The sequence below is a fragment of the Pelodiscus sinensis genome, chromosome 4 (assembly GCF_052426305.1).
Source record: "Pelodiscus sinensis isolate ZL-2025 chromosome 4, ASM5242630v1, whole genome shotgun sequence".
Classification (NCBI taxonomy): Eukaryota; Metazoa; Chordata; order Testudines; family Trionychidae; genus Pelodiscus; species Pelodiscus sinensis.
Window position 1 is genome coordinate 120846691 of NC_143055.1, and position 24685 is coordinate 120871375.

The 24685-nt window shown below is 45.0% G+C and overlaps 1 protein-coding gene across 1 annotated transcript; it reads right to left on the reverse strand.

Annotated features, from left to right (window-relative positions):
- Positions 1–17175: 17175 nt before the first annotated feature.
- On the reverse strand, positions 17176–18231 carry LOC149524575 (protein CFDP2-like). The gene has a single exon (XM_089778206.1). It carries the CDS (start codon positions 18229–18231, stop codon positions 17176–17178), a length of 1056 nt encoding a protein of 351 aa, XP_089634332.1.
- Positions 18232–24685: the final 6454 nt, after the last annotated feature.

Consider the following 24685-nt stretch of genomic DNA (forward strand, 5'->3'; position numbering starts at 1 on the left):
AATGTTTACCCGATTTCCACTCATATGACAGCACTTTTAATGAGCAATGATAGTCCAGAAATTTAATTACTAAAACGCGTAGCAACAGAAGACCATTGTATTGACTCACCATTATGAAGTGTGTGCACAGTGGAGGCCATGTTCAAAGGATCCCACCCATGGGCCACGTGTTGACCCCTGTGTAAACCCAAACCGCACCGTGGGCCTCAAACAACCGTGGGCTGCGTGTTGAGTAGCTCTGTGTAAGGCTGAATCAGTATTCCAAAATCTGTCACTAGCCCATTCTCTCATCTGAGGCATACTCCCTCTATGAGCTCCTCCTGGGACATCACAGGATCAGTCTGTCCCCAGGAAGACCATGCTACAATTCTATAACCGTAACCATGACAGTGAATAGTGATCTCTATCATGTGATCTCATTAATTTTTGTAACCCTGCCTTATGATATGTAATTGAAGCCAAGAAACATAGTGCAGTACCCCTGTTGCATGACAGGGTTCAGTGTTTTGCAATGTTGTTATAGCCACATTGATACCGGGGTAGGAGAGACAAAAGGCAGGTGAGGCAGAATCTTTTGCTGTATGCACCTCTGTTGGTGGAAGGTACAAGCTTTCAATCTACACAAAGCTCTTCTTCCATTGACCCTCAACTGCCCATGTCTTTTAAAGTCACCTCCTCCAACATGCATTACCCTGATACTTAGTATTCCATCCCAATTTCTATTTACCTCACTCTGATTGCCTTCCCCAGACATGCACAGCTTGATAGCTTGTACCGTCCACCAATATAATGTGGTCCAAAAACGATATCAGTTCCCAGGCAGCATTATTATGTTTACAGATTGTATATCCCATTGTCAGGGGAGAACTTCACTTCTATTAGCTCACCATGTGCCAGCTCCAGCTAGAGCAAAAGGGAGGCAGCTGAGTACCACCACATGGCCCGGCCAGAACCCACCAGGCCGCCATCACCCACCACTCACCTTCTGGTCCAGTAGGAAAGTGATTGGTGGTGAGTGCTGCTGCACAACTCTGCAAATGAGATGGGCATGTCTAACATTTCCTCTGTGTGTGGGCAGAACCTTGCTCTGTACACTGCACTGTATGCAGCATCCCTTTCTGATGCCTAATCTTTCAAAAGGATGGTGAACATGGTGAGGGTTTAGAGCAGAACTACAGGAACAAGATGAAGTCTGGAAAGCGTAACTGTGTTACTGTCTCCTGGAAAATCTGTTTATGTTACGAGAGGCCTTTATTGTAGGCTGAGTACCTAGAAGCAGGGAGGGAAACATCTGACCCCAAAGGGTTCTTTAATTTAACAGATAAAAACATAATAGGATAGAATGGCTGGCAGTTGAAACAAGACACTTTTCAACTGGAAATGAGGTACAGAATTTTAACAGCGAGGGAGCCATTTTTGAAGGGATATGGTAGCCAACTGAGTCATTAAACCAAAACCTTTTATAAAGGATACTATAGCTCCATTCCCAAGTTATAAGCTTGAAATGGGAAATGATAGATAACATTCTATTGCCTATTGTATGAAGGAAGTGAGACTTACAGGTCCTGTCTGGCCTTGAAGAGCAGAGGATTCAGATTAGACTATTTTGAGAACATTTTGATCTGCATCTTCTTCGCAGCTCCTCTCCATTCTATGTTATCCGTGATAAGGCAAATCCTCAACATCTCCACGTAACTATACTCCATATTTGTTCTTCATGGGACTGGCGAGTTATTCCACATCCCAATCCCCAAGACGCCTAACTACCAGGGTCTAAAATACTTGTATCCACTATCCCCTTCCAACAGCAGGAGCTAGTAAGCTTGGATAGTTCTCAGTGCAGCATAGCAACTGTTTATCCCAGGCAGATTATTTCTAAACAGCATGGTACACAGTGCAGCCTCACGCTTCCTGGCCCCCTTCCTACACCTTCTCTGGCTTTGCCAACTCTGGCTAATCTTGCTGTATGGAGCCATAACCGTAAGGCTCTGGAGATGTAAGGAGCTGGAGGTGAAGTCATCACAGAAGGGAGCAACATCCTAACATGCCAGACCTGCCTGGCAACACTACATTAAGGGGTTTCCAAGATGTCACCCTATTACCTCCTGATGGCCCAGAGAACAGACTCAGTATCCAACCTATTCCCCTGCCCAACTCTAAGCAGCCAATACAGGAGGGAGGACAGGAATATCTAGTACATAACAGTTTACCTAAACAACAAGACATTCAGAAACCCTCTTTATCAGAGAGTGAAAGTGGTGGGGAGTAAACATGCCACAGATAAACCTTGCAGTACAGGAAAAAAACTCAAAAGTCTTTCTGCTCTTGACAACCACTTGTTTCTTGTCAATGGTGTTGATAGCAATGAAGTAAAAGTGAGAGGAGAGAGCAGTAGTTCTTGCACAGAGTAGACAACATTCTGGAAGTTTTTCCTATGGATCCTGTATTCGCTTCCCCCCCTTACAAAATGGAGAAATCAGATTAAAAATCCAATACTGAACACAAACAGACCATTTAGGTTATATTTTGTTTGGGAGAGCTTTGTGTTTACTTTATGGATATAACCTTTCCAGACGCTGGCTGCTTCTGGTGTGATAAATAAATATTATCTTTAAAATAGAAGCCCTGCATCACTGCAGACGTAATACAGTTTGGATACTTAGTTGCTATAAATACCAAATAACCATTTATAGGCACTCAGCTCTGCCTGTGTGCTTTTAAATACACAGGAAGATAGAGTGGGAATGCTTTGACCCACAACTGCACATAAAAGCATAATTTTCTTAAATGTGGTAGATAACAGAACTGAGATTCACTTTAAAAACTGTCTGAAGTTTTTTGTTTCTCAGTGTTTGGGGAGCAAGGAGGTTCTGCTCTCCCAGAGTAAGGAAAAAAGTTTAGACTAGAAAGAATATATGCACTTGTATTTGAGGTGGTATCTTTTTGTGTGTGCAAAAAATAATCTGTAATTAGAGCTGAGCATGAGCAAAAATGCCTGGAAAGAGCCAAGATTCCCTCCAGTGGAGTTGTAACCACACACACATGAATTCCCCCAATGGTCAACTTGCAGTATTGCCAATTTAGTCATTGGTTGGAAATTTGAATTGAAATTGAAACATTAATACACACTGTAAAAGCAAATATATATTGTATGATCAGACACTTCTACCTGAAAAAGTATAATAGGTTTGATAAGTCTGAACAAAGACTAGCTTTGTCACACTTGCTGTTTTTTCTGACAATCTTGGCACATTCCTTTCAAGAATGTTGCCCAACCTTAGTTTCCAATTATGATGTGTAAGCAAGGTCTGAATGAGCTCTCCCTTGACAGCTCGTGATGAGCCATGGGAGAGAGAAGACTTCTGAAGACTTCTGTTTACATGGACTTTCACCTCCTCTGCCTAGGCATCCTGCAGGCAGAGCTCTGCTGCTCATGTGATCCATTTGGGCTGGTGCTGGGTTACAAATCATTTCAGTATTGAATGTAGGAGTCACAAAATGTTTTTTTATTGTGTGAATAGAGGGCAGCTGGACTGTACTTATCTTGAGGGGCCCACCATCAATGCTTAATTTTTGCCAGGGCTGAGCCTTGGCACCTCTAGGTTTGGCAGTTCGTAGCCCCAAAACCTTTGGTCTTGCCACATCAGTTATGAAAGCAAGAAGCTTGCATGAACCCTAGCACCACTTTTGTTACAAACTAAGTACTAGTCAACCTCAATTGAACTGTACTCGCTAAGCAAGGGGTTTGGATGGCTGATCCCAGGGGAGGGGGGCAGGGGTTTTGCTTGGTTGTGTGGGCTGCGCCTAAGAGTCATGGCCACTATTTGACTTGACCCCTCCTCAAATGGAAGCTTTTCCATACCCCTAGAAACATTAGTTGCCCTTCTCTGTACCTTTTCCAACTCCAATATATCTTTTATTTTTGAGATGAGGTGACCAGAACTGCATGCAGTATTCAAGATGTGAGCATGCCATGGATTTATATAACAAAAGTGGAGGAGCTCAGCTTACCAGACAGATCAGCAAAACCAATGCTGACAAACTGTGTGAAAAGGTTACAAAATGCCAATCCTCTGGACTTCATCGACATGCAGGAAGCCATATAAGCCAATCATTGTCAAAGCCAGTTTTAGAAATACGCAACAAGGCTGTTAATGCTGGGAAACAGTTTATTCAAACAAACATGGCTGACATAGCGACGAGGAGTCCTGTGGCACCTTATAGACTAACTGAAGTGTAGGAGCATAAGCTTTCGTGGGCAAAGACCCACTTCGTCAGATGCATGTAGTGGAAATTTCCAGAGGCAGGAGTAAATATGCAGGCCAGGATCAGGCTGGAGATGACGAGGTGGATCCAATCAAGGAGGATGAGGCCCACTTCTAGCAGCTGATCTGGAGGTGTGAATTCCAAGAGAGCAGAAGCTGCTTTTGTAGTTAGCAAGCCATTCACAGTCTTTGTTAATCCAGAGTTGATTGTGTCAAACTTAAAGATGAACTGTAGCTCAGCAGTTTCTCTTTGAAGTCTGGTCCTGAAGTTTTTTTGCTGCAGGATGGCTACTTTTAGATCTGCAATTGTGTGTCCAGGAAGATTGAAGTGTTCCCCTACAGGTTTTTGTATGTTGCCATTCCTAATATCAGATTTATGTCCATTGATTCTTTTACGTAGGGACTGTCCAGTTTGGCCGATGTATATAGCAGTGAGGCATTGTTGGCACATGATGGCATATATTACATTGGTAGATGTGCAGGAGAATGTACCAGTGACAGTGTGGCTGATCTGGTTAGGTCCTGTGATGGTGTTGCTGGTGTATATATGTGGGCAGAGTTGGCACCGAGGTTTGTTGCAAGGATTGGTTCCTGAGTTCGAGTTATTATGGTGCATTGTGTAGTTGCTGGTGAGAATATGCTTCAGGTTGGTGGGTTGTCTGTGGGCAAGGACCGGCCTACCTCCCAAGGCCTGTGAAAGCGAGGGATCATTGTCCAGGATGGGTTGTAGATCACTGATGATGCGTTGGAGAGGTTTTAGCTGGGGACTGTAGGTGATGGCAAGTGGTGTTCTGTTGGTTTCTTTCTTGGGCTTGTCCCGTAGCAGGAGGCTTCTGGGTACACGTCTGGCTCTGTCGATCTGTCTCCTCACTTCCTCGTGTGGGTATCGCAGTTTACAGAATGCTTGTTGAAGATATTGTAGGTGTAGGTCTCTGTCTGAGGGGTTGGAGCATATGCGGTTGTACCTCAGTGCTTGGCTGTAAACAATGGATCATGTAGTGTGTCCGGGATGGAAACTGGAGGCATGCAGGTAAGTATAGCGGTAGGTAGGTTTTCGGTATAGGGTGGTATTGATATGACCGTCACTTATTTGTATCGTGGTGTCCAGGAAATGGACCTCCCATGTAGATTGGTCCATACTGAGGTTGATGGTGGGGTGGAAGCTGTTGAAATCATGGTGAAATTCTTCCAGAGTCTCCTTCCCATGGGTCCAGATGATGAAGATGTCATCAATATAGCGTAGGTAGAGAAGGGGTGTAAGTGGACGAGAGCTGAGGAAGCGTTGTTCCAGGTCATCCATAAAAATGTTGGCGTATTGTGGGGCCATGCGGGTGCCCATAGCAGTGCCACTGGTCTGGAGGTATATGTTGTCACCAAATCTGAAATAGTTGTGTGTGAGGATAAATTCACAGAGTTCAGCCACCAGTTGTGCTGTGGCATCATCAGGAATACTGTTCCTGACAGCTTGTACTCCATCTGCATGTGGGATGTTTGCGTAGAGAGCCTCTACATCCATGGTGGCTAGGATGGTGTTTTCTGGAAGATCACTTATGCATTGTAGTTTTCTCAGGAAATCCGTAGTGTCACGAAGGTAACTGGGAGTGCTGGTGGCGTAGGGTCTGAGCAGAGAGTCCACATAGTCAGACAGTCCTTCAGTGAGAGTGCCAATGCCCGAGATGATGGGGCGTCTGGGATTTCCAGGTTTGTGGATCTTGGGTAATAGATAGAACAACACTGGTCGGGGCTCTAAGGGTGTGTCGATTTGTTCCTGTGTTTGTTTAGGGAGTGTCCTAAGCAGATGGTGCAGTTTCTTAGTGTATTCCTTAGTGGGATCTGAGGAAAGAGGCCTGTAGAATTTGGTATTGGCTGACATAGTATTTTCTCTTTAGGCAAAAGATACCACCCACGACAAACTGGAGGCCAGTGTTAAGTGCATTGTCATTTATTAATCCTGTAGTTGGACACTGGTTCTGACCAAGGCAAGCAAATATTCACCATCTTTCTGCAAGAAACTCAACTGACTGGTTGGAAGCATGCAGTGCAACACTGAAAGACTCCGAAGTTGGGAAAAGTGAAAGCGCTCTCTGACCACATTCAGAAAATGTGCATACATGAATGATGCAAATGAGTGTCAAGTGTTAAGTCACTGTGTACATTATCTTGATGTCAGTGATAGGCCAGTAGATGAATTCTACTGATCTTCAGGTTATCAGCTGAATCTCTGACACCCACATCTTGGAGTTAAATGCTTGTAAGCTGAACCCAAAAAGATAGCTGGCTGCACATTTGCTGCAAACTTCTTAGGAAAACAGAGAAGTACCAACTTTGTTCAGAGAAAAGTTTAACTCTGAACTTTCCTATACACATTGCAGATACCATCTACTCCAACGAGCACTATTATAAGCTGCAGAATCTTCAAAAGGCTCTGAAAAAGCTATACAATTGATTTTCTGGAAAAAAAATATAATGAAGCTAGAGTCCAGAAAGTCTGAACTTGGAAAACATAGAAGATACACAGGGATTGAAGTTCAGATTTGTCCAACATGTCGACATTCGTTGCCTTGAAAAAACTCCATAGTGTAGACTTACCCTAAACGTTCCACAGTTCTGAAAGCTTTCTGTGTTGCTGGAATGAACTTTGCATTGATAACAACACCTCGAACCTATGCAACTTCTCTTCTTTTACACGACTAATGACAAAGGTTTCACATGACTCTGTTTATAGCACAAACCTCTCTGGCTAGAGTAGGGCTGGGCAAGATGTGGCCCAACAGCCAGATCTGGCCCTCTCAACCCTTTTATCCGACCCGCAGACTGCATCTAGCTGTTTTCTATTTATATCCTGCTGCCCATACCACCGAATTTGCAGGCAGTGGCTCATGTAGCAGGATCCTATTTAAATGGCTCATAGCTCCTGGTTGCAGTGCTATCCTAGCATGGGCTGAAGCCATGAACCTTTTAAATAGCCACAACTGTCAGGCATTGTGGAAGTGGCAGGGCTAAGAGCTGTGAGCTCTTTAAATTGCTGCCCTGCCGTTACCGATCCTGGTGAATGCCCTATCCCCTAAGCCACTCCAGAACCCACAACCACCTCCCTACCTTCAGGGCGGCCCCTATCCTGCCTTCCTAATGTGGGATCCAGCTCCATCTCTGGGGAAGCTGGTTTTGGCTGTCTGGCCGCTCCCAGGGTGGGTGAAGGGAGCGGTGGGACCTGCCGCTAAGAACATAAAAACTCTGGAGGCAGGCTAATCCCCAGCCCCTTCTGGCCCAGGCTCCGCCCCTTCTGGGGGTGGAGTCGGCCTGTGACCAGTACCAAAATTCATTAAGTGGCCCTCCTGCAAAAATTATTGCCCACCCCTGGGCTAGAAGATGCTTTCTCAGGTGTTGTCACTTACATAAGGTAAACCATGTTAACACTTTCATAGTGATCTACACGGCTCACTAATGGATCACATTAATGGATCACATGCCGGGGTAACTATTTCAAACATGTTCTAAGTAGCAGAACAAGAGAACAAATTAGAAATGAGTAGGCCACAGTTTCCTGCTCAGTGGGGTGCAGAGCCCCAAAGAGAGCCTGCACTGTAAAGAATCATTTGAATTAGCACTTGGAGTGTATGGGAATTAATTTTGGATTTACAATGTGCAATCACCAGCTAATCTGTAAAAACAGGTGACTGTTATGTTTGGCTTGAGCGTATATCACGTTTTGGTCCCATTGCCATAGACTGGGTGTCTGAACCTTGGCCGGTGGCCCTCCCTCTATATGGATGGGAAGCAGGAGGAGACGTGTGCCTCAGCAGCGGATGACTTCCCCAACATTCCTTTCGCAAGGGGAGGGAAATTCCTCGGGGGCGAGCTCTCTCTGTGAGGACAAGATAATGGTCTGGCCTTGGTGAGCAACTCAGCCTGTTTGTACGTTCTACTCCTTTCTTCTACCCTGGGTCTGCCTTATCTAGTTAGGCTTTCTCCACACTCGTGGTGGTACATGTAGCTCTATGCCACAGCGAAGGCCTTGGCTTCAGGGAAAAATAGCAGTGTAAACTGGGGAAGCATTGAATGGCATGTAGGGAGGCATGTAGGGAATGTAAGCCGTTCCTCTCTGGACTATTTATACCTGTTAGCTGGGTATGCAGTGTCTGCACTCCACATACTGCCATGTGTGTAGACATAATTTTTTAGATTATAAGCTCTCTGGGGCAGGGACTGCCTGCTACCGTATTTAACAGTGCCCAACACAATAGGCCCTCTCTTGGTTGGTCTTTGGTTGGCTCTACTGTAGTAAATATAATATTAAACAACACTCCTGTTTCTCGCAATACATAGTTAATATGCTCCAGCTAACACAAGGTCTATAGTCAGGTGTGAATCTGAGTCATTTCCCTATACTTTTACTACCAGTGAACCATACTGCTCCAGACGCTACTATTCCAGTTCTTCACCTACTCTGCGTTCTTGGATCTTCCATTAGCTTTCCTCTGTCCCTACCATCTGGTCTCCCAGCACTCTGCAAACCCTTCCAAGTCTGCATTGGTTGTAGAGATTATGAGGATAATAATGCCAAAACTGTTCATGGCTAGTAGCAGGAAGTCCTGACTCATGACTGTACCAGATGGCTCATAAGAGACAAGTAACAACAATGGAAAATTGATAAATGAGAATACATTTCTTTAACACAACACACTTGCCTGATAATTTGCAAGATCGTTAATAAATGCTGCCTCAGGTGTAGGGGCAGCCTTAGGGCTCCTCAAACTGGGCCCAGGCCCAGGGCACCATAGCCAGAGGGTGAGGGGCAACTGAGCATTGGTGTTGCTGGGCAAGAGGGTGGAGGGTACTGGACGCGGGGCAGTGTGGTGGGGTATGCTGGAAGCACAGGGCTGGGGTTAGGGGCAGAGGTGGCAGAAAAGTGCAGGGGTCAAGGGCAGAATTTCAGCCAGGTGTGAGAGGCATGCACAGAATGCAAGCACTTCCCTCCCCCCCCCCTGAAATTCCCTCCGTGGCAGGGGTTAACGGTAAAGGCTAGATTGCAGCACAAAGGATCCTCCCTGTAAAAATCAGAGGCTTCTACACTTGGTCCTACCTCCTTTTCTAAGAAAGGGAATGGAAATTTCATACCAGCAGCAAAAATGGATCATGAAAGAAGCAATCCAATGTACACAGATTGTCTTCATTCATAGTGATGTGATTATAGGCAGAAACAAACAGAAAAGAGTTCTAATGAAGAGTAAGTTTCTTATGCCTGTATATTTATATCTGCCTCTGGAATTTCCTCTACATGCATCTGAGGAAGTGGGTCTTTGCCCATGAAAGCTTATGCTCCAATAAATCTATTAGTCTAGGTGCCACAAGACTTAGGGTGTGTCTAGACTACCTAGTTTTGTCGACAAAAGTGGACTTTTGTCAACAAAACTATACCAGCGTCTACACTACTGCTGAGTTCTGTCGACATAACGTCGACAGAACTCAGCAGTTTTGTCGACGCTGGTATACCTCATTTTACGAGGCATAACACCTTTTGTCGACAGAAGGTGTTATTGCCTGTAACGTTGCGTCCAGACTATGGAGTTCTGTCGACAAAGCAGCTTGCTTTGTCGACAGAACTCAATGTGTCTGGACGCTCTTTGTCGATGGAAGTTTTGTCGACAGTATCTGTCGACAAAACTTCCGTCGACAAAACGCGGTAGTCTAGAAGTACCCTTAGGGTATGTCTACACTACCACCCTAGTTCGAACTAGGGTGGTAATGTAGGCAACCGGAGTTGCAAATGAAGCCCGGGATTTGAATTTCCCGGGCTTCATTTGCATAAAGCCGGGCGCCGCCATTTTTAAATGTCCGCTAGTGCGGACTCCGTGCCGCAGGGCTACATGCGGCATGGACTAGGTAGTTCGGATTAGGAAGCCTAGTCTGAGCCGCGTGTAGCCGCGCGGCATGGAGTCCGCACTAGCGGACATTTAAAAATTGCGGCGCCCGGCTTTATGCAAATGAAGCCCGGGAAATTCAAATCCCGGGCTTCATTTGCAACTCCGGTTGCCTACATTACCACCCTACTTCGAACTAGGGTGGTAGTGTAGACATACCCGTAGTAAGGTGCCACAAGACTTATTGTTGATAAAGCAGATTGTGATTTGATACACATCAATTGAATATGCGGAAACATGGATGCAAAACCCAGGGGATGAGCACAAGCTATCATGGAGCTCCCATGAGACCGCCCACTGCCTTGTCACCTAGAATAGTCCTGCATGTTCCCCCTGTCTAACAGCCAGCTCTAATAGCTGCGTAGAAGGGGAAAGGTCCCTGGGCCCCTCCTCTCCTCACACTTTGGGATACTTTGCATCCCAGAGCATGGCATTAGTAGCTTGCATTACTGCCATGTGTAGATGCTAGGTCCTACACAGGTGGGCAATAATTTTTGCAGGGGGGCCATTTTGTGAAAATTGCCAATTTTGCCCCAGAAGGGGCAGGAGCTTGGATGAAAGGAGCAGGGCCTCAGGTGAAAACGGGCTGCCCCTGGAAGGAGAGAGGTAAGAGGAGACTTCACACTCTCCCACTCCTCAGCCCCTGATTAACTTGTGGGCAGGGGAGCACGCAAAGTCTCTTGCTCCCCCTCGCTGCACTTCCAGGGGCACACGGTGCCTCGAGGGAAACACCAGACATTTTGAACAGCCAGCGGTTCCCTCGAGGCACCACATGCTTCTGGTGGGGGAGTGGACTTCATGTGCTCTTCTGTTCCCAGGTCTCGATTGGCCTGAGGGCAGCGAAGTGACAGGCAGCAATGGGTGGATCAAATGGCTTGGTGGGTCAGATTCCACCTGCAGACCCTATCTTGCCCACCCCTGTTCTAGGTGCTTGTCATAATCAGGAATGCTGACCAGCAAATGTTAACTAAGGGTACGTCTTCACTTGCTCCCTAGTTCGAACTAGGGATGCAAATGTAGACGACCGAAATTGCTAATGAAGCGGGAATTTAAATATCCTGTGCGTCATTAGCATGATCTTGCCCATGCGCTATTCCGATCGCCAGCTGATTCGCACCAGGAAGTGCGTGTCTTAATAGCGTCTGTTATTTGGATATTTTGAAATAACGCCATAATGCAAATATGCAAATGAAGCATGGGATATTTAAATCTCAGCTTCATTTGCAATTTCGAATGTCTTCATTTGCATCCCTATTTCGAAATACTCTAATACACTGGTTCTCAAAATGCGGTCCGTGGCCAACTAGTGGTCCGTGGCCACTTCCCTGGTGGTCTGTGGCTTGAGTGCAGCCTCTCCTACCCCACACAGCTTGAGCCTCACAGTCGCCGCACAGCTGCAGGCTGGAGCACCAGCTCCGGCTTCCCACTGAGAGGGTGCATGGAGCAGGGGAAGGTGCGGATGTGGAATGGCGTAGGAGCCAGGGTGGCTTGGCAAGTGGAGCGGACAGTATGGCCCTGCACTGGGCTCTGCATCCCTGGGGCTGCCCCTTCCTGGGGTGGCCGTGCAGCTCCTGGGAGCTACAAGATTAACAACACCCTCCCTGTTACAGGCTCTGCCTCCTGCTCTGGAAGAGGGCGGGACTGGAGCTGCACCACGCATCACACTTTGCCACGGCTCCCCATGGGAGGTGGGGGGAGGGGGAGACTCTTCACTAGGGCCACACTGTGCCCAGCAGGGCTGGAGTCAGCCCTGGGCAGTGCCAGGCTCTGCCTGCCCCAGCCCTTGAGCCACAGCCTGCAGATGGGGAAGAGACCCGACACTTTGTCTCTGTTGCCTAGCATGGCCGGGACAGGCTCAGGAGGGGAAGGGAGGCACCAGTGCTGTGGGTGGGGTGAAGGTGCCTGGAGATGTTCCTGGTGAAGACCTGGGGTGAGTGCAAGTGAGCAAGCAAGCCGGGCCCAGAAGCTCCTTAGGGAGCTACCCCTGGGGAAGGCTCAGTGGGGCGCACCGGGGAGAGGAGTTGCCTAGGCCAGCTTGGGGGAAGGTGTTTGAGTCCCAGAGCTTGGCAGCTGTAGGGATCTTAACGCCTAAGCCCAGTGCATGCTTTGACAGAACTCAGCGGCAGTGTAGACACAGGTGTAGTTTTGTCGACAAAAGTCCACTTTTGTCGACAAAACCTTGTAGTCTAGACACACCCCTACATATAAAAGTAAATCCATGTTTGTCTTTTACTCCTAGTTTCAGAGCCATATAGTTGCCACAGGAACCACACATCTCCATCACAACCCAGAAAGGCCCCCGTGTTTGTTCCCCTTCCACAGATGGGAGCACATTAATCAACCAGGCATAAGGGTTTTGATGTGCAACTATTTGGCTGCATTCTCACCCTCTCATCTTTTCTGTGTTACTCCCCCAACCCCCTGCTGCCCCCAAACTCCCTCTCATACCCCTACCCCACATCTTCTCCTGCTGCCAAACTCCCTTCCAGACCCTGCCCTCCTCACCCCCTCCTGCACCCCACCTTCCACCCAGATCCTTCATCCCTATCCCACTCATTGGCAGCCCTTTCCCACACACTGAACTCCTCATTTTTGTCCACCTTCCCCTCCCACCGAGTGTAAGTGGGTCCATAAAATCCACTCACTCTGAAACCCCAGAAAAGTAAATCTGGCCTATGGGAAGCCCTGAACCTCAGTCCTCTCTGTCCCTTCCTCTCATCCTGTGGGGCTGGAGTGCCAGAAGAGTGAGGTGTTTCAGTTGGGGGCCACATCATGAGGATTGGGGGGGGGGGTGGAGATTTTTTTTGTTTCTCACTTGCATGGTGCCCAACTGATTTTTCTGTGGGTGAGTGGTCCCCAACCCAAAACCCCTGGCATAGATAAAGGAAACATGGGAACCTTTGATGTTGGACATAAATTAATATTTTACCTTATTTAAAATGAAGTTTGATAAACTAACACGAGAAAGTTAAAATGCTTAATCTATTTAATAATTTAAATTACATCATTCTCCCTAGTTACACCACTAGCAAAATGTCCCAGGCATAATTATGTAATTAACAATGAGTTTCCAGTAGCAATTGGTGGTCCATGGAAAGATCTGCATTGAGCCAGGTGGGCCATGGACCACAAAGTTTAGAATCACTGCTCTAATGTGACTTCCACAGTTCAAACTGATAAACTGATGCACTATGAAAAGCTGGGGGGAGGTGAATTTTATCTTTGTAGAATAGTTTGCTAGCTGGTGACAGCACTTCTGGGAGTGGTTTATCTACATGTAGAACTCAAAGGCAAAACACTGATAGCTTGATTTAGTGGCTCACAATTGGTTCCAACAATGTGAAAAGGAGGAAGCTCTGCCACATTGTTACATTTAGACTTTGCTTCCCTTCCAGTTTCTGAGTGTTCAGTGATTGTGAAAAGTGCCCTATAAGCTGACTGCTGATTGTCCATAAAGTCACCTTGGCCTGAGTAGTAGCAGCACAACCTGCCCTGCCACTGTTCTGACAAAGTTCCCCACACCTCCTCAGGATAGGAGGGATCATCTGTGCAGAGAAGTTCATTTGTCTCCCTGCCTAGTTTACTCTGAGCCTTTTGGCCAAGACTGCTGACAAAAGTCTACCTCCTGGTATGAGCCCTGTATATAACAGGGATGGTAGGATTTGGGCCCCAACAACCCATTAAAATGTCTTTTGTTAATGTTGATGTCTCCTTGCTCCCAAGGAAACTGAAATCATTGATGGATTTAATAAAGGCAACTAAACAGCCATCAATGACACATAGATCTTGGCTGTATTTTTAACAAGTGGCATAGCAATCAGTGCTAGCTCCTACAGTCAATTACAGTCCAACCTCCTCTTTTTTGGGGGAGGGAGGGAGACCTCCAAATTATTCTATTTACTTCACTTTTACCAATCCAGCTGTGAGAACTAGGAGCCCACAGTTGTTGTGAGCCTTAAGGTTATATATCAGGGTGGTAATACAAGGACACTGTAGACTCTGACTAACCCAACTGCTGAGAAAATCCTCTTTTTCTGTAAGCATTCAATCTGTCCTCCACAACTCCTTAAAATATTGGCACATGCCACACCTTATCCTGGGGGAAAGTGAGTCTGTTTCACTTCACAAGCCTCTTCTCTTGGAATGGTTTGTATTAAGTTTGGACCACATTTCTGACAGAAAATATGCAAAATCCAAACCAGTCTGAGCTACAGAGTATTTCTACATTAGCTGTTCCTCATTAATGGGGCTCTGATTAGAATGAATTCACATTTGCTAGTCAGTGTGGCCAAAAATCAACTCCCTCCCCACCCTTTCTCCTCTCTTTTACATTTAGCTTTGAAGAGTCCAAGGAAGGAATTGTCTGTCTCTTACTACATATATTTGCAGCATCTAGTGCAATGGGGCCATGATGTTGATTTGAGCCCCTGGATGCTGGTGTAATACAAATAGTAATGAAACACTGCTGCTCCAATTGGTTGAATTATTTTTATTTTCCTTCATTAGATTCCCCCTTTCGATTCTGAAAGATGGCCAAGTCTAATTGTTGTCTTAGAAAACAGTGACATGAAAGAAACAGCTGTCACAACCTCTCTATGCCAGTGTCCTGATAATGACATACTTATGTCACAGACAGGAAGCACTGAATGGCTGAAGATTAGAAATTTTCCTTGTTGCCCAAGGCAACTTTGACAGAACTTGCACAGACTTTTGCACAGTGCAGCAGAAAAGACACTTTTTTTCTTTGTCATACCCCTCAGTAACTTCACGTCTTAACTAATTCATTTCAGTGAGAACCTCTTCTCCCCCTGATATCTACTGCCCTCCCTGTTCTTTTTAAAACTTTCAAGTGACTGATTTAGGCTATGTCTGTACTACAGAGTTTTTTTTGAAAAACAGTGTTTTTCCAAAAAAAATTCACTTATGTCCACATTGCAATCACCTTCTTTCGAAAAAAAATTGAAAGAACAGAGGGGTTTTTCCAAAACTGGTAAATCTCTTTTTAGGAGGAATAAGCCTTGTGTGGACGGGGAAGAGGGAGTTCTTTCGAAAGAAGAGGAAAGAGGAAAAAGCACAGGTATCCTAGTGGTCACTCCGTCCATAGTTTGTTGGTAGTCCGTTGTGTCCGACAATGACGATCTTGAGCTTGCACAGGCTCATCAGTTGTGGACTCGCATGTGGCTGAGGAATCCAAGCCTTGAATGGCATGGGCATTCACAGCGTGGGCAAAGGATTTGTCCTGTCTCTATTGGTATAATTGCTACTGTTGCTCTTCTCCTCTCACGAGCATCAATCAGGCATATGCGTCACTGCTCTTCAAAGTTGTCATACGTGTGTCGTACAAGAGCACCCCAGCCTGTTCGGTCTTCTGCATGCTGCTTTGGCTTTAATCCAGCATGAGCAATGATAGCCCTTACGCAGTCTTTATACCTCTTGCGAGACCTACCTTGATTCCTTTTGCCCTGGGAGAGTTCACCATAGAGCAGTTGCTTAGGAATTCTTGATTCCTCCATTCGAATGATGTGCCCTGTCCAACGAAGCTGGGCTTTCAGAATCATGGCTTCAATGCTTGTGGTTCCTACTCTGTCAAGGACTTCCAAGTTCATGACTCTGTCCTGCCATCGAATGTGCAGTAATGACCTCAGACTGCGTGTGTGGAAGCGCTCCAGTAGTTTCACATGTTTTCTGTACAAGGTCCAGGCTTCACATCCATATAGGAGGATGGTCAAGACTACAGCCCTGTACACTTTCAGTTTAGTGGACTGTCAAATATTGTGCTGATTCAACACTCATGCTCTCAGACATCCTAATGCCTGATTGGCTTTTCAGATCCTGGCACTGATTTCTTTGTCAAGGGTGCAATCATTGGCTATCACGCTGCCGAGGTACTTAAACTCATCCACAGTTTTTATCTCTGTTCCTTCAATAGAGATTGAAGGGGGGAGAGCAGCAAATCCTGAGGACGCACATAAAAAAGAGGTTGAATAGCACTGGGGCCAGCACACACCCTTGCTTCACGCCATTGGATATCTCAAATGGATCTGAAAACTCGCCATTCGAAAAAACAAAGAACAGACATATGAGGCTGACAAATCTTCTCGGGCAGCCGAATTTTAATATGATAATCCACAGGGCTTCTCTGTTGATGGTGTCAAATGCCTTGGTCAGGTCTATAAAGACGGCATATAGATCCAAGTTCTGCTCTATGCACTTTTCCTGGACCTAACAAACAGCAAAGATCATGTCATTGGTGCTGCAACCTGGACGGAAATCGCACTGTGCCTCTGGTAGGTTCTCCTCTGAGATCCTGGTGATCAGATGGTTAAGGATTACTCGAGCCAAGATCTCCCCAGAGTAGAGAGAAGGGAGATGCCCCAGTAATTTCCACAGTCAGCTTTATTGCCCTTGTTCTTAAAGAGTGAGATGATTGTGGCATCCCTAAAGTCTTTGGGCATGTCTTCTTCTTCCCAGATGCTGGTCAAAATGCTATGAAAGGCTTCGAGTGATACTGGTCCTGCTCCCTTGAAAATTTCAGCAGGAATACCGTCTATCCCAGGGGCTTTGCAAGAGCTAGTCTGGCTGATTGCCTTTTTGACCTCATCCATTGTAGGGGGTACGTCAAGACTGTCTATGTGGGATTCTGATCTAGGGATCTGTAGAGTCGACAATGGAGGGCTATTGAGAAGGTTGCTGAAGTGCTCTCTCCACCTATCATTGATGCTGCTCTTTTCCCTCAGGAGGGTCATGCCATCTGCAGACAGGAGTGCTACAGTACTTGGCTTTGAAGGTCCATATACAGCTTTGATAGCACTGAAGAACATCTTGGAGTTCTTAGTTTCAGCATAATGTTGGACTTCATCAGCTTTTCTCTCCCACCACTCATCTTGAATTCTGCAAAGTGCTGTCTGCGCCCGACTCTGAAGGTGCTTGAAATGGTCATGTTTGGAGATTGTGGACTCATCATTTTGCCATACCAAAAATGCATTCTGTTATTCCTTTAAGATCTTCATAATGGTCTCATCATTTTCGTCAAACCAGTCTTGGTGAACTCTCTTTTTTAGTCCTAGTGTCGACTTAGCTGACTCCGTCACAAAGGTTTTGAACTGGTCCCATTTTTGTGTTGGGTCTCCAGTCAAGAGTCCATGGGATGTCAGCACATCGTCAAGGCAGGCTGCGAATTGCTCACGATGACCAATATGCTGCAGCTTCCCAATGCTGAACGAAGGTCTGACAACCTTGGGCTTCTTGCGGTACAATGCTGTAATGTGCAGCATAAGGACAGATCTGATGAGTCTATGATCAGTCCAGCACTCAGCTCCCCACATGGCCCTAGTGATCTTAACATCACACATGTCCCGCCTGCAACTGATGACATAGTCAATCAGGTGCCACAGTTTTGATCTCGGGTGCATCCATGTGGTCTTGTATTTATCGGCCTGCCTGAAGAGAGTGTTGGTAATTGTCAGGTCATTTTCTGCACACAAGATCAGCAAAGGGAGGCCACTGGGATTCATGTTATCAACATCGTGATGCCCCGGCACCCCTTTCCAGTTCCTATAGTCCTTGCCCGCTCTGGCGTTGAAGTCCCACAACAGGAGAAGCTTGTCACTAGGAGGAGTTGCTTTCGCAAGACGATCAAGGTCCTTGTAGAAACTCTCTTTTGCTTCATCGCTGCTGGTCAGAGTGGGGGCATAAGCGCTGATGACTGTGATGTGATGAAAGGGGTTGAGGGGGAAGTGGAACTTGATCAGACGATCACTGATGCAAGTTGGTAAGTCAGGAAACTGGCGCAGAAGTGATATCTTAATGGCAAGTCCCACTCCATGGATTTTGTCTTTGTTTTCTGGCTTGCCTTTCCAGAAGAAGGTGTAACCTCCTTTCAGTTTGCAGCTGGATCCTTCCTCTGCAAGTCTGGTCTTGCTCAAGGTGGCTATGTCAATGTTATAGCGTGCCAGTTCTCTTGCTATGTGGGCCATTCTTCTCTCAGGTCTCACAGTATTCTCCCTGTCCAAGAGGGTGCGAACGTTCCATGCTCCAAATATCATCTTTCTTTTCATTGTTTTTCGACTGCTGTGAGGGTAAATGGAGTCCTGGAGGTCACTCCATCCATAGTAATCACAACTTAAATGTGAGATAACATCCACTTAGTGTGGATGCTCTCTTTCATAAGATGTTTTTTCGGAAGATCTCTTCCAGAAATGCTTCTTCCAAGAGAAGCCTGAAGTCTAGACATAGCCTTAGTCTTTTGGAGTAGAAAAAGTAATGGCAGAACCTAATGATAAGTAACATAACAGTGGCTCTCAACCTTTTCAGATAATTGTGCTAGTGCTTTTTATGTAGCCTGTTGTAAAACTAGACAAATATCTAGATGAGTTGATGTACCCCATGGCATCTTCTACATACCCCCAGGGCTAAACATACCTCTGATTGAGAACCAGTATTGCAGTGTTGTCTTCAAGTCATCATTGTCAAGTCCAAGTCGAGTCTCAAGTCACTACAGTTCAACTCTCAAGTCGAGTCTTGAGTCTCAAGTCTTAATTTAAAAAATGTCAAGTCACTTTTGTCCAAGCCATCAATATCGATAAATAACAATAATCACTATCTGTTTTCATTTATTAACATAAATCCGAATCATACTTGATGTACTTGCTAACTACTAGTAGTCTTGTTTAGTTTTTGACTAGTCAGCTAAAAGGTAACAAACTACACACGATGGCTACGTCTACACTGGCCCCAAATTCCGGAAAAGTCATGCAAAGCAGGTACATCAGAATAGGGAAATCCGCGGGGGATTTAAATATCCCCCGCGGGATTTAAATAAACATGTCCGCCGCTTTTTTTCTGGCTTGGGGAAAAGCCGGAAAAAAGCGTCTAGACTGGCACGATCCTCCGGAATAAAGCCCTTTTCTGGAGGATCTCTTATTCCTACCTGAAAGTAGGATTTGAATTTCCCGGGCTTCATTTGCATAAGTGGGGAGCCGCCATTTTTAAAACCCCGCTAGTTCGAACCCCGTGCAGCGCGGCTATACGGGGCACGAACTAGGTAGTTCGAACTAGGCTTCCTAGTTCGAACTACCGTTACTCCTCGTGAAATGAGGAGTAACGGTAGTTCGAACTAGGAAGCCTAGTTCGAACTACCTAGTTCGTGCCCCGTGTAGCCGCGCTGCACAGGATTCGAACCAGCGGGGTTTTAAAAATGGCAGCTCCCCGCTTATGCAAATGAAGCCCGGGAAATTCAAATCCCGGGCTTCATTTGCAAGTGTGGTATGCCTACATTACCCCGCTAGTTCGAACTAGCGGGGTAATGTAGGCATACCACATACCCTCCTATCTTTTCCACCATGTAGACATACCCTCATGTAGACATACCCTCCTATCTTTTCCACCACATTATCACCAATTTGGCACAATGTGGGCGCATTACAATCCTTCCTTGGCTAAACACCCTTTCAACCAGTGCACTACTGGCAGGAACCATAAACACACTCATAGCAGCCTTGTGCAACAACGGAAGGCTTTCTCCATGACTTTTCCAGAAAGACATCACATCAATTCCATCATCTGTTGGGGGTATCTTAGCAGTTAGCTCTTGATAACACCACAGCTCATCATCAAAATTTCCTGGCTGTGGTGTGGTGGTGTTAGCTGGCCTTTGATTAATGTACAGTGAGGATGCATGTTTTGATTTTTTAACTAGTGGGCCATCAGCATCAGAGTTTGAGACATTGTCACAGCCAGTACAGCTAGAGGCAGATAAACTGTGACGGTTTGAACAAAGCTGCTGAAGTTGTGAAACAATTTCTGCTTTCACAGCATTAGTTTTAGCATCATCAGAACTAATTTTTTCCAGCCACCAGAAATTAGGATCTAACACGGCCACCAGAAAGTACATGAAATGACTGAAAGCCATAGTGATTTTTCTGTGTCATCCAAAGGATTTGGTAATGGTATCAAACCAGCATTAATACAAATGCCAATGAAACATTTTTCAATACTGCTTCTTAAAGCTCTAACCATGTTCCCCAAGTATGTGGGAATAAATTCCAAAAGGTGGTAGTATAGTCCAATTATTGATGGCACCACTGCTGAAATCGTAACATCCTGTTCACCTTGTACTTGATCTGTGGTGTCCAGAAATGGCTGGAGTAGCAATGCTAGTTCTCTTAGTTGGGAATAATCCCTCTGGCTGGGTTTTAAATTATATTGGTTTTGTTCTTTAAGCATGTGTTTCAGCTTTTATTCATCCAGGGACAAAAAAGCATTTATTTGCCTGAGAGTACTGTTCCACCTGGTGGCATTGGTTTGGGGAATAATAGCTTGAAGACCAAACCTTCTTTCAAAGGCTTCCTTGAATAGGGTACTTGTGTGAAGAAGGCTGCAGATTTTTGACACTTTTGCCTGGGCACCATATAACTTCACATCCTTGAGACCAGGGAGTTGCAGAGTATGAGCAAAGCAACTTAGTCTCTTAATTGGAGGTCCGCTTGAGTTTACCTGATGGATGACTGATGTAACAACTTCTGGGTTTAAGTCTTCCCATAATTCTTCATTTTCCAAAGTGTCATCTTGCATATCAATTTGCTGCTCTGATTCATGGTTGTTAAATGCTACAGTGAATGCTTTACGCATGCTCGCAGCATTGTCTGTTATAACATATCTAATTTTATCCTTGATTTTATAAGAATCACATATGTTCTCAAACACTTCTGCAATTTTCTCCCCAGTATGCTGGCCAAGGAACCTTTCACACGACAACAATTTTGTCACGAGTGCGTACCGTATTATCATGTGGGTGGTTACTCCCAAAAAGCCTCTCATTCTTCTATCTGACTAGATGTCAAGCGTCAATGCAATTGTGTCCGCCTCAGTAAGAAGTGCCAACACATCAGCTTTCACATTATGGTACAAATTGTTCAGTTCTGTCATAACCGAAGACCGACTTATTTCTCGTGACTGGGGATCCAACACATGACAAAATCACCCGAACTGCGGTTTTTCTGCTATTGAAAGTGGTAGTGAGCAACCGATTATCAGTTCCCTAACCAAAGAACTGACTATTCTTCTTTGTTTGGGATGATTTATTCCATAAACACCTTGATCATCATGCTTGATAATGAAATCTGATATTTTACACTGTGAGGCGGGATCAATCGTGGTTTGTCGCAGATAGTTTTCGTACTCGTTGTGCTTTCCCGGATGGGTTTTTATATGGTGCAAAAAATTGGAAGTTGTTGCAATGCCATCAGTGATTACAACCCCACAGAATTTGCACTTCGCTGATCGCGTTTTCTCTGTTTTTTTGGTCAAATCAATAAATCCAAAGTTTATGACATTTTGAGTTTCCTTGCTCATTCTTCACAGATGGATATCCTCTTTCAGAACATCCCTTTTTCCTCATACAATGAGGAATACAGGGATGCCAAAAGAACATGTCTGCTTTTTCAGAAAGTGTTCTGAAAAAGCAGATGTGTTCCTTGGATGTGGCAGAGCTTTTCCGGGATACCAAAGGTATCCCGGAAAAGCTCTGCAGTCTAGACATAACCTCCGTTACTCAGTGTGGAAAGTTAGCGCAGCTAAGATTGTTACATTTACTTGCATCCACTTACTGATACATAGCTCATATCATCTTAAATATTGCCTCTGTTTGGCATACTGATTTAGATGATAACCTGTGGTCCCTGACTCAGAGCTCACAATTTTATTTGGAAGGATATGTTACTAAGAATAAAGTACTAGGGAGAGCATAGGTGGAAGTGTAGGAAATGGCAACTGGAAGGCTGAAATTGGTGTGTTTTAAGGAGAGATTTCAGGGTTGCCAGCAGAAAGTGTTTGGTTGATCACCATAAAGCCAGGCAGCTTTTGCCTTAGCCCATTCTGTTTGTATGCAACACAACATGCATTCACATTCTTGAAGAAAGGGACCCACACTAGAGAGAGACTAATCACAGGGATATTTTATGGGCAGCCAATCAGAAGCGCATTCCTTGTTGCTAAATTAAGCAACAGAACAGGAACCAGAGCAGACATGGAAGGTAGGTTTCATAAATCAAATTTCCCTGCAGTGTTATAGCCTTGCAGTTGAAAAGCAAACAGTGCTCTCTCAAATCCATTCATGTGACTCCAGGCTTCACTTCCAGCTTCTGAATAACACAGTAAATAAATATTGCAGCAGATTTTTATTACACAGATAGCTAGAAGAGATATATTAGATATTTGCTAAAGACAATTTGTATTTTTGTACAGTACATAGATATGCTATAAATATTGGGCCCTATTTATCCCAAGAGTAATTCCACTGCCTACAATGGTAATATACAAGAGAGGGATCTGAATCACTATATATATTGTGCCTGATAAACCTTTGCATTTTTATGCCAGTATGAGTCTGATGATTTGACAGAAGTGAATCAGTCTGTAATGGGGTATGAACCCCCACAATAGTAATTAAAGGGTTAATTGGAGTCATAGAACAATTAGTGCATCATTTTAGAGTGCAGGAGCATGAGGCTGAGCTGGTGCCAAGTCAGGGAACTAATGCAGAAAGGACTTCAGACAATAGAAGTAAGGTGGGAGTTTGGTGGGAGGAGCTGGGACCCTCTCCCAAACCTGGAATTCGAGCAAAGGGTCAGGAGAGAGCCATGGACCCATAGACCAGAAGCAGGCCTCCAGAGAGAAAGCTCTGAGAGACATCAGTGTTTATGAGTGTGGGAAAGAACTCTGAAGAGCCTTGGAAGTTGTAAAGGTCCACATGCACAAAAGGGTTTTGCTACATGATGCCCAGATTTAGCGGCCACTGCACAGCGCACCCACAGTTAATCCACAGTGCACCCATTCATCCAACCCACAGTTCCCTAAATTTACTCATATATTTGGCTAATATGCATAGCTGGTGATTCCCCCTCCCCCTTAGGTAAGAATGATTTACACTCGGTTTGATAATAAACAAGTGTTTTATTAAGTATAAAAAGTAGGATTTAAGTGATTGTGAGTGAAAACAGTCAAATCAAAGCAAGTTACTAACCTAAAATAAACAAAACACACCAGCTACACCAAATACACCAAGAGAAGTTGTTACAAATCATAAGTCCTCACTCAAGTCCTTATTTCAAGTAAAATTCTACAAGTCTGAGCTAATCTTTTCCTCTGACCGGGCCCAGCAATGCTCCTCCACACCTCACGTTACAATTCTCTTTTCTTTCAAGTGTTTTTGTGTATCTTCTTAGGGTGGAGAGGCTGTTTCAAAAGCCACCTGAAGACTATAACTGATTGATTCCCATCCCTTAAATAGAATTTTCCCAGGGCAGAAAGTCTTTGTTCCATTCTCCCCATCCCAATGGAAAAATGTCATATTCAAGATAGATTCCAACATCAGGTGGCATGGTTACATGTTTGTAGTTTAGGCCTACAGGAAAAACAAAACCATTTACAGACGATTATCTTCGGGCCATTAAGTTTCTTAAGTACCACTGACAGCTTTCACTAGAAGACCCAGAATTAGTAAAACAGGTTTACATTTCATATTTGTAACTTCACACACAAGAATGATACATACATACAAATTCAATATACACATTTAGGGGATCACAGGCTCTTGAATTATAGGTTGTTTGCCCTACTTTACATAAAGGATATTCAAGTTATGCATATTCATATTCAAACATATATTTCCATAAAAATGTAGCCCAAGGTCCAGTGTATTTCAGCAGCAGCCCTGGGAACTACAAGTTGTGGACTACAAACCGCAGCATGTTGGGAGAACTTCCTGGTTCCTGCCAGGATGTACCCTCTGCCCCCGGCAGGGTCTCAACAGGGACTGTGCTAGAAGTAGCACACAGGCTGCATGCTGAGAGGAGGGGCTGCTCAAATGTGATCCTGTTTTATGTTTTTTACAGAATAAAGCCTGTTCCTGGTGGCTTGTCTGAGTGGGTCTGGTCTGAGGTGCACACACACACAATACACAATGCAGAGCACACCAAGCAGCCTCAGGCCTAGCCTCCCACAACCCTTCCCCTATGCTGAATAACTTCACACTGGGCTAGCGAACAGGAGGGGTTACAAAAATATGAAGGCATAGTGTCATACCCTACATCGCTTTTAATAACACTTACCCCACAAGATATGCCAAGATCTGTTTCAATGATAACAACTCCCAGTACAATTAAACGTTGAGTAAAGGTATTAGAATCTGCCTTTAAGGTTCCAGGCCAGATTCTGGTCTCATACAAACTAATGTATACTAGAAGTGAATCTGCTTTGAGTGCAGCATGAACTAGTCTTTTGTCATATAGATTTTTGTTCACATAGGCAGTAAAGAATATTGGGTCCTAGTCATATCTCCATTTTTTTGCAGAAGGGCAATGGGCTGCATGTAGCCCAGATGATACAGAAAAAGGGGAAACCTCTCAAGCAGCTGACTTTTCTCTCACCACAGCCCTCTATATTTTTCTGTTTGTGATTAAGGCAGTTGTCTTCACCTCAGCACCACGCAGCCTAGGGATG